This window comes from Octopus sinensis, linkage group LG13 (genome assembly GCF_006345805.1).
Source record: "Octopus sinensis linkage group LG13, ASM634580v1, whole genome shotgun sequence".
In the NCBI taxonomy this organism is placed as follows: domain Eukaryota; kingdom Metazoa; phylum Mollusca; class Cephalopoda; order Octopoda; family Octopodidae; genus Octopus; species Octopus sinensis.
In genome coordinates this window covers 12411417-12422354 of record NC_043009.1, presented here as the reverse complement: position 1 = coordinate 12422354, position 10938 = coordinate 12411417, and the positions used below count along the sequence as shown (strand labels likewise).

The 10938-nt window shown below is 38.5% G+C and overlaps 1 protein-coding gene across 1 annotated transcript; it reads left to right on the top strand.

Annotated features, from left to right (window-relative positions):
- Positions 1 to 9592: 9592 nt before the first annotated feature.
- Positions 9593 to 10123, top strand: LOC115218572. The gene has a single exon (XM_029788462.1). The coding sequence runs from the start codon at positions 9593 to 9595 to the stop codon at positions 10121 to 10123; it is 531 nt and encodes a 176-aa protein (XP_029644322.1).
- The last annotated feature ends 815 nt before the right edge of the window (positions 10124 to 10938 follow it).

Genomic DNA, 10938 nt, shown 5'->3' with positions numbered 1-10938 from the left:
AAGAGTTACGTGAGACCCAGTCGACGAAACGAATGCAGCATTTTAAATAAAATATAAAAGAGATTCATAATAGATCTCTATATTCATATTTTTCGCTTGGCGCGTGGAATATAGTTCCTCTCCTCTGCACACATTCTGAAGAAACGAATTTAAAACATGATTGAGACAAATGCTGGAGTGCTACCAAACAAGCAAAAGGGAATTTTGAACCACACACTCGGCCCGTCAAGGATGTCCGATAACGCAAGGTCTACGAGGTGGTAACAAAAAGTTCCCAGACTAGTTACGTTTAATAAAACATAACTTATTTACCTGAGTTTTAACATCATCTCCTTCGAAATAATTACCTTGCGCAGCAAAACTCCGCTCACAACGTTCCTGCCACTTTTGGAATCCGGCCGGGATGTTGCTTTCCGTAAGCAAGTTGAGGACCTTCAATAATTCGTTCTTTATCTCAACAACGGTGTTAAAACAATGCCCTTTGAGCTGCATTTTCATCTTGGAGAAGAGACAGCGGTCCGCAAGTGCTAAATCTGACGAATAGGGCGTGTGTGGAAGCGATACTATGTTGTTTTTGGCGAGAGACTTACGAGCGAGCAGAGCACGCTGACCAGGTGTATTGTCGTCCTAAAGAATCCAATACTTTGCGCTCCACAGATCAGGTCGCTTTAGGCAAATATCCTCCCTCAGACACTTGAAAACGTCGCAGCGGAACTCTCGATTGAGAGTCTGAGCGCTGGGGGACGAATTTTCGATGTACAATACCGCGTATGTCGAAGAAGACGATGAGCATACTCTCGATTAAGCGGTGGTTCTGCATTTTGAAGCGCCCATGCCACTCGGAACATTGCGAACAACCCATTGTCTCGTCACCGAAGCATTTCTTGCCGAAGCATGCTCAGTGTATGTAACTCAAAATTTTACGCTGGCTCTTTGTTTTAACCACACCATAGTGGGTTACACCATGGTTCCTCTGTTTTGTGGCAGAAGTAGGAAGAAAGAGTGAAAGTTGTGGTGAAAGAGTACAGCGGGGTTCACCCCCATCCCGCCGGAGCCTCGTGGAGCTTAGGTGTTTTTGTTAAATAAACACTCACAATGTTCGGTCTGGGAATCGAAACCGCGTTCTTACGACCGCGAGTCCGCTACCTTAACCATAGGGCCATTGCGCCTCCACAGCTGCTGTTGTTGTTCTAGCAAGTCCTTGTGATAGCAGTGGTGGTAGCAGTGTTGCTGTTCTCCTCCACTCCCCTCCTTCACGTCCCCATCGATGCTGATGGTGGGGATGATACTGTTATTGTTGCTACTGCTGCTGTTGCTGCTGTTGCTGTTGAGAGAACGTTCTTCGTCCCCTAGCTCGCAAGATGGGAGAAGTTCGAAACGTGGTCCTTTGCTATTCGTAAGACCCATAGAAGAGAAAGCAGGTCAACCCTCGACACCGAGAGCATCGACGGATGGATGAAGGCGCATCCAGGCTCAGCGGTTGCGTAGGAAGTCGGAGACAAGAAACAGGAAGAAACAGTGAGAGAAAGTTGGGGCGAAAGAATACAACAGGGGTCGCCACCACCCCCTGCCGGAGCCTCGTGGAGCTTTTAGGTGTTTTCGCTCAGTAAACACACACAACGCCCGGTTTGGGAATCGAAACCACGATCCTCCGACCGTGAGTCCGCTGCCCTAACCACTGGGCCATTGTACCTCCTCTGCTGCTGCCGCCCTTCCTCTCCTCAACCACATTAGGTAGCGAAGGGAATGGTATCTCACAGAGGCTGTTACAAAAAGCGTAAGCACCATCGATTTGAGATACCATGTTGCAAATTTTTTTCAAAATATGGAATTTTGAATTGTCAAAATTCGCCCTTAAATGCCGATTATTTTTGCCAACCCAGCTGGCCCTGCTTGTGGCGAGCCGGGTTATAAAAATTACAGTTCAACAAATATCTAAAAACAATCAGTAAACAAGTTTGAAGAAAAATTAACAGACTTCCGAACACGAGGCTGCCAGCTCGCCGCCGCCATAATAATAATAATAATATAATAATAATAATAATAATAATAATATAATAATAATCTGATCTTAACTGATTGGAAGTGTTATCATGTACATTGTTTTGTCTTGGTATAAAAGATGGGCTACAGCAAATATTCTGCTCAATACCACAGATTTGCTTGTCAGTTGTTTGACCTTAACCAGTTGAGCATGTCCCTTAGTGGCTGACAATATGTGCATCTCTGATCACGAGCAGAAGTAGTGGGGGAGCATCATAGCCATGTGTTGAGAAGGATTCTTTGGGGTTTGAATAATTCACCTCGGGAAACATGGGTGTTTCGTTGAACGTCCTTAAACAACCCTTATTCAGGGACCTTTTGAGCAGGATGGGTTACTCGATCTGAAGAAAATTCTAACTGGGCTCCACCTGCAAGGTCATGTGCTGTTTATCTTGATATGAGATCACCATGTCGCGCACATATGGTTGTGATGCATGTGCCTGGTGTACCCTTATCAGACGGGTAGTCATGATGGGTATACTGAGCTTCGTATATTTTACCCCAGTGTCACTTTGATGGCATGCTCTGCTCGCTCACTCAATAATAATAATAATAATAATAATAATAGTAGTAGTAAATGCCCTGATGCAGTACCAGGCAGTAGCTCTCATGGCTTCTGATCTTAACTGATTGACAGTGTTATCATGTACATTGTTTTGTCTTGGTATAAAAGATGGGCTACAGCAAATATTCTGCTCAATATCAAAGATTTGATTGTCAGTTGTTTGACTTTAACCAGTTGAGCATGTCCCTTAGTGGCTGACGATATGTGTATCTCTGATCACGAGCAGAAGTAGTGGGGGAGCATCATAGCCATGTGTTGAGAGGAATTCTTTGGGGCTTGGATAATTAACCTCTGGCAAAATGAGTATTCCATTTAACATCCTTAAACAACCCTTATTCAGGGACCTTTTGAGCGGGATGAGCTACTCAACCAGAAGAAAATTCCCTACTGGGCCCCACTTGTAAGGTCATGCGCTGTTTATCTTGATATGAGATCACCATGTCGCACACATATAGTTGTGATGCATGTGCCTGGTGATGCATGTGTCATCTCACCGCCTTAATAATAATAATAATAAAATAATAATAATAATAATAATAATAATAATAATAATAATAATAATAACAGAAACAATTCCTATCATAGTAGGCGCATTAGGTATGATAAAAAAAATATTCAGACAAATACATAACAAAAACACCAGGACTTACAAATATATATAACATGCAGAAAATTGCACTACTGGGCACTGCACACATCCTACGCAAAACACTTTCAATACAGTAACCATCAGACCAGCACAACAAATCAGAGCACATACCCAAGGCACACAGAGCTGCGCTCGGTAGTGAAGTGAAAGCACGCTATAAAAATAAAACTACTGAATAATAATAATAATAATGATAATAATAATAATAATAATAATAATAATAATAATAATAATAATAATAATAATAATAATAATAATGGAAGAAGAAGAAGAAGAAGAAGAAGAAGAAGAAGAAGAAGAAGAAGAAGAAGAAGAAGAATGCTATAAAATTATATACGGATTTTGAATGTATCATCACCAAAATTGAAAGGAAACGTAAAGACAAAAAAAACACCAAATAAAATAATTTTTGACACTGACCGGATTCCAATTTTCGATTAAGCTAGATACATAGTTGGTGTCCTCTTTAAAATTTTCGCAACGTTTGTGAAGATTACACTCACTTTTCTCGAAACAGAAACTGAATCCTTTACATTGTTGTCTATAAAAACAAAGCTTGGCACATTCTGTAATGTTGGAGCTATGTAAAGTCGCAAATCTACCATATCCTACACGCCCTTTACGATAAATCCCGTCACATTTGGTGTCATCTTTTGAGTAAACTAATAAGCCGTTATAATATAACAGTAAGAGTAGAAACATCAAAAGTGCTGTATTCATGATGATCGGAGAAAACAAGAAAGCAGCGTTATGGTTGATGGATATCTATTCTATGTTCATTTGTTGGTGAAAACAAGACGCTATTCGTATGAGGAGAAGGAACAGCAACTATATATATATATATATATATATATATATATATATATATATATATATATATGTATGTATATGTATATGTATAAATATACATACATATATATATATATATATATATATATTATATATATATATATATATATATATGTATATATATATATGTATGTATATGTATATATATATATGTGTATATATATATATGTATATATATATATGTATATATATATATATATATATATATGTATGTGTGTATGCTGTATATGTATATGCATTTATATATATTTGTGCACATACATATGTGTGTGCGTGTGTGTATGTGCATGTCGTTACATATGCATTCAAAAGCATACACGCTTACTTGTGTGTGTGTGTGTGTGTGTGTGTGTGTGTGTGTGTGCGTATATATATATGTAAACATTACGATTAACAATTGAAAAAGATGTGCATAAAATGGCAGACGAATAAAGTAGGGAATCGATCTGCACACTAGTGCATACGTATATGTTTGCATAAATATTTATTATTTATGTGTTGAAAATTTTTACTGCGGTATTGTTTTTGTAAGTACGAAAGCAGAAATAAAACTGTTTTATTGAAACGCAAATCTGCGTATACCAAAGTGTCTCAGTGTTCGTTTATGCTGTATTTCGGTGTGGATGGATATGACCTTGTGTCTGTGTTTACCAGTTACCTTATATTAAAAATATTTGGACGAATAACCTGACTTCAATTAGAATAGTTTAAAAAAAAGTTATATCTTTATAGGCAAATCGATTAATGCACACCAAATTCTGTCAAGTGGAAATGATTACTATTTCCACTTGACAGGCGAGAGAATGTAGGCGGATGCTTAAGATCTGCCCGGACGGCTTCCGAGTGACGTCTGTATCATTTCAATTGACCAAGACGGCGAGTTCGTAAAATCGTTTGTGCGTCGAATAAAATATTTAACGGCAATTCGACTAGTACTTTACTACTTTACATTTTAAGTTCAAATGATCAACATTGCATTTCATCCTTTCGGGGTTGATAAAATAAGTACCAGTTGAACACTGGGGTCGATGTAATCAACTAGCCCACTTTTCCCTACATTTCAGGCCTTGTGATAGAAGTAGAAAAAATTATTTCAATTGATTAAGGAGGCGAGCTGGCAGAATAATTAGCGGACCGAACAAAATGCTTAGCGGTATCCCTTCCGGTTCTTTACGTTCTGAGTTCAAATGCTATCAAGGTCGACTTTGCTTTTTATCCTTTTGGGCTCAATATTATAAGCAAATCGATTTAATTTGCCTCCTTACGCTAAAATAACAGGCCTTGTGCCAAAATTTTGAAAGAATTATTTGGAATGAATCTTCTAACCAACACCAGTATAATATGAATTCAAAATTTATCAACCAAATATTCAAAATGCGGAAGTGCAATATATTTCGAGTGGGGAGTAAAAACCTCAAAAGATATATATATATCACCGTGGCCGACCAGGCTATCAAATGTTGCTACACATCGCATTGTTTTAGCCTTCAAATGACGCCATCCCGCTGGCTAAGCGAGCAGGCCAACAGAAGAAAGAGTGAGAGAAAGTTGTGGCGAAAGAGTACAGCAGGGATCATCATCCCCTGCTGGAGCCTCGTGGAGCTTTAGGTGTTTTCGCTCAATAAACACTCACAACGCCCGATCTGCGAATCGAAACTGCGATCCAACGACTGCGAGTCCGCTGCCCTAACCACTGGGCCATTACGCCTCGACTTTATATATATATGTGTGTGTGTGTGTGCGTGTGTGTGTGTGTGTGTGTGTGTGCGTGCGTGTGTGCGTATATATAATTGCCAATGGTGTGTCATACAACCATAAAACCGCTTGTCAAATGTACCTCAAGGAAAAAAAATGGAGGACAAATTTCCAGTATGCCAACTAAAGTACTGTGTATGTTTCCCAAAATCTTGAGAATGACTGCACCTTTGACAAGAATCTAATATACTTTGGATTCTTAATCTTTACATCACATTGAATATAATGTTTTCGATTTGAAAGAGCAAGCGATATCAGCTAGGTACCACTTGAAGAAAGAAGACAGTGAAATTTTTATATTACGTTGGCAACTAAGTTACCGCCGTTTTTTAAAATTAAAATTTTAAAAAAGTTTAATGAAAAATAGCAACTAATTAATCAATAATATATTTACCCTTGTTGTTTACAACTTCCTAACGTCCAACAAGATTTTCAATACCTCGTTGGTAGAAATCATCTGATTTCGACTCGAAAAATTGACCCAACCAAGCTCTCAATTCTGCATCAGTATTGAACGAAACTCCGCGCATAGCATTTGAAAGAGATCGAAAGAGGTGCCAAATCAGGAGAGTACAGTCAGCTTGGCAGCACTTCCAAGCCATGCGTTTGAATGGCTTCCTTGGCCATATTGGCGATATGAGGGCGGGCATTGTCGTGCAGCAGAAGAACTCCATGCTGACGATTAGTTCTTTTCTCTTGAATAGCCGTGTTGAGTCGTTCCATCTGTTGAACATAGAGTTCCGCGTTGACCGTTTGGTTCCGTTCAAGCAATTCGTAATGGATAATCCCCTCCCAGTTTCACCATACGCACAACATCGCTTTACGTGGATGAAGATCTTGTTTTACGCGCGGTGTCGCTTGTTTATCGGGGCTAAGCCACTCCTTACACTGCTTCATATTGATGTACAGGCACCATTTTCCGTCGCCAGTAACGATTTGGTAAAGAAATCATTGCTTGTGTCCATGAGTTGAGCGGTGATGAGCAAATAAACCAGCGGAGATTGTAGCTCGTTGAGTTTTGCTGTTGTCACTTAAAGCATGTGGAACCCATTCTCCATACTTCTGAACCTTTCCCATCGAGTGAAGATGCTTCTCTATAGCAGTGTGGGAGCATTCCATTTTCTTTGTTAGTTCCCATGTCGTTTGACGAGAATTTTCGTGCAAAAGTTGGTTTAATCGCTCTTCATCGAAAAATAATATAGATTCCAAAATGATTCAAAAATAGAATTCTGGAAAAGAATAGATTCCTAAATTTAAAAACGCTATAAATTCCAAAATTTATAAAAACAGCGGGAACTTAGTTGCCAATCCAATAAAATTCTTAAAATCCCAATGTGTAGCTGACAACATCATTTGTGGCATTCAACTGTGAACAGTGTTACATGTAATTAGAAGTGTAAAAATACCTTCACGATATTTATGAACTTTCTGGGCAATATGACGTTCTTAAGATAATATATGGCTCCATGCATAGAGAATACTTTCCTGAGAAATACAAAACAATGTATTTCTGATGTTCTGTATATTCCTAGATTCCAGCATAAGGAAGTTGGTGGGACATTCCAATCAACACGTCCATTTCGATTTCACCTTTTGTCTGCATCAACAAAAATTTGATAATTTATTGGCTTTTATTGACATTATTAATTATTTTGATATTTATTTATATATTTTGGGCCTTATAAAAAATAAAAATGCAACAAAGATATTGGTACGGAGGTCTCCAATCCAGCCACGAAGAAGAAAACGTTTTCGGTGAAGACTGTCGGTGGTGGAAAGTGGTGTTGTGCTTCTACTTCTTTTATCAGTTTTGGTATTTGAGATATTACCGTAAATCTTTGAGTATAATACGCAGGGGATTTTTAGGGGGCTGTACCTCCAAAAAACCTAAACCTTGTGTATAATACGCACCCCTTCTCTAACTTGAGTCGTGCGTAATTAAGCCAGTAGCATCTAGTCGAACAAACGCAATCCGCGCATGCATAATACAATAATGGTGATGTTCTTAACTGTTATATGGGAATGTAAATATGTTTTCATTTTGTTTTGTTACATGTTATTCTGTGTTCTGAATACTTTTATTTTAATAAATGTTGCTTACTGCAAGTTATGGATGATTCTTTTATGACTTCATTGCTTTCAGGCTTAGCTTAAGGTATTTTCGCGCTCGACATCACAAAATGCGTCTGAATAAACATTGCCGGACAGCAAATAGAGACACGGACATTGCTTAGAAAATATTTTTCATCTTAACCTCGCATATGGTACGCACTAGGGATTTTGACCTTTAAATTTTTGGGGAAAAAATGCGGATTATACTCGAGGATTTACGGTCATTGATTAGAAATACAAATGCACCACTAATATACTGTGCCATAATACACTTGTGATGAGTGAGACTTTAAAGATGAATATGAAAATAGGGCAATCTTATTGAAAAGTTATGATGTAAAACAAGCCGAGTAGGTATCAAATATATGCACCATATTACGGTAGGCAATGACATGCCGGTAACGGGTAGATACGTTTCCGGTGGTAAAATAACATAATCATAAGATATAAATTTATTTCGTTCAGCTAGTGTGTTAACCCATTATGCCCCACTGTCCTATATATAGGACAGTAAATAATTTAATTATGATATGACAAAAAATGTATTTTGAATATAAATACAACAAAAAAGAAATTCTAAATTTTTTTTATAAGTGTATCAGATATATTTGTAACGCATTGAGAAATATGAGAAAATCTACTGGAAAAATGGCAGAAATAATGCCTGCTCGGTGACCTGCGAATATTAACTCGCAGCGTTAAGTTGAATCGTTATGTTATATTTAACACAAAAACGCTGTTTATAAAGAGCTATTTTACAATACTTAGGATATAAGTTTGTTCACAAATAACATTTTATGCATATAATATAACTTTGAATTTTACTGTCCTATATATATGATGCTGGGTCAATGTATACGTAATTGAACTAGACTGTGCATCTGTTTCATGTTTGAGACAAGTATCAACACGTTGCTTTGACGCGTTGCGACGTGACTGGAAAATATTGACGGCTCATACAGAGGTGACTATACTTTTAGTAGTGTTTCAAGTGTCACAAGGTAAAAACTAAAGACAGAGCAGATAAATATCTTATCAAGGTAATTAGTCACGCTTTAGGGGAGTGTTGTGCATTTTATATTTACTGATAGAGTGAATGAAGTATGTTAGGTGTTCTCATGAAATTTATTATTCTTTACCGATTAAATCTACTGAGTCATTTTAAATATTGTAATGATTCTTATAATTATTGAACACTTAATTTTTTTTATCCCCAGACGTCGAAAAAACGGGAAAAAGACTTGACCATGGATGAAGTTAGGAATTTGCTAGATGAACAGTCAGACGAAGAAACTGAATTTGAATCGGCAGCTGTAGTCATTATTGTCCTGATGTTGTTTGTTCCTTCTCGAGCCGTGCCTGGCTCATAAGGGCCGGTTTCCCGGTTTCCTTGGCGTATCGGTTCCCCACCTGGACGGGACACCGGTCCGTCGCAGGTGAGCTGCAGGAAGAAAGAGTGAGAGAAAGTTGTGGCGAAAGAGTCAGCAGAAGTTCGCCATTAACCTCTGCCGGAGCCGCATGGAGCTTAAGTGTTTCGTTCATAAACACCCACATTGTCCAGCCTGAGATTCGAACCCGCGATCCCTCGACCGCGAGTTCGCTGTTCTAACCACTAGGCTATGTGCCTCCACTATTTCCCTGATGTGCATTATGTCACAGATGAAGATGAAGCTAATGATGAAACTGGTGAGGTTTTGATCAATGATGTTCCAGGACCACTCGAATTGCATCTTGCAAAAGAACAAATTGAAAATGAAAAATTGAGGGAGATTAGTCTTTCTCAAGAAAGGGCTTATAAAAAGGCTATAAAAAGAGGAAATTGTGAAGTTCAGAACGGGTTTGGAGAAAAAAAGCATCCTGAGTATACGAATTATTCAAATAGAATTGATACGTATGATAAGAGCTTCAGAAAAATGAGAGACGCTTTGCAATATTATGGTCCACTTGAAATATTTGAAACAATAATCACTCCAGAAATATATGACCACATCATAAAGGAAAGTGTGTGGTATTCTGCAATAAGTAAAAATAATATTGACACACTATCAGTAGACGAACTCAAGGCATTTATTGGCATTCTCATGTTGTCCAGTTACCACAAGTTGCTATCCACTGGACAATACTGGTCTCTGATAAGAAAAAACCTATGATAAGGAATCGTTTTCAGAATCTGAAAAGCATAAGTCATTTCCGAAATAATGAGAACTGGGAGGAAAATAAAACTGATAATGGTTTCAAAGTTCACTCTCTAATTCAAATGATCAAAAAACGCCTTTAAAAAATATAAGAGTTTTGAAAAAGATCTCTGCCATCACCTTTATGACACTGATCTCTGCTTACGCACCTACACCTGATGACAATGACAATGTGAAAACACCTGCTACCAACAGCTGAGTAACCTGATCCTTAATGTACCACCAAATGACAAGCTCCTCCTCCTCGGGGACTTCAATGCAAGTGTGGGAAGAGACAGCAGACCATGGGAGAATGTTATTAACAAAGAAGGAGTCAAAAACCGTAACGAAAATGGACTCTTGCTCCTTGGGATGTGCGCTAAACACTCTTCATTACGAACGCCCAATTTCGACTCCCAAATATTTTTCAAGCCCATCTGGAAGCACCCCAGGTCGGAACATTGGCGGCTCCTGGACTACTCTATCATCCGGCAAGGAGACAAAAAGAACGTCCTCATCACGCGAACGGCAAACAGCGCGCTGACGTTTGCTGGGCAAGCATCGTCCAGTCATCATCCGCCTTCGAATAATGGTTAACAACATACCAAAGACTGGAGGAACAGAACCAGTTAGAAAAAAAACAACTTTTAATATATCGAAGCTTAACAACCCAGAGATCAGCTCCCTTTATGCATCTTCCGTTCTCAAACACCTTCAATCCATCCCATCTGACAACCAGGACACGGATAAGGAATGGAGCATATTTCGAAAAACTATCACTGAAGTGGCTG

What these genes read in the sequence shown, in the direction of transcription:
- LOC115218572 (XM_029788462.1), top strand. Translation starts at nt 9,593, where the DNA reads ATGTGCCTCCACTATTTCCCTGATGTGCATTATGTCACAGATGAAGAT.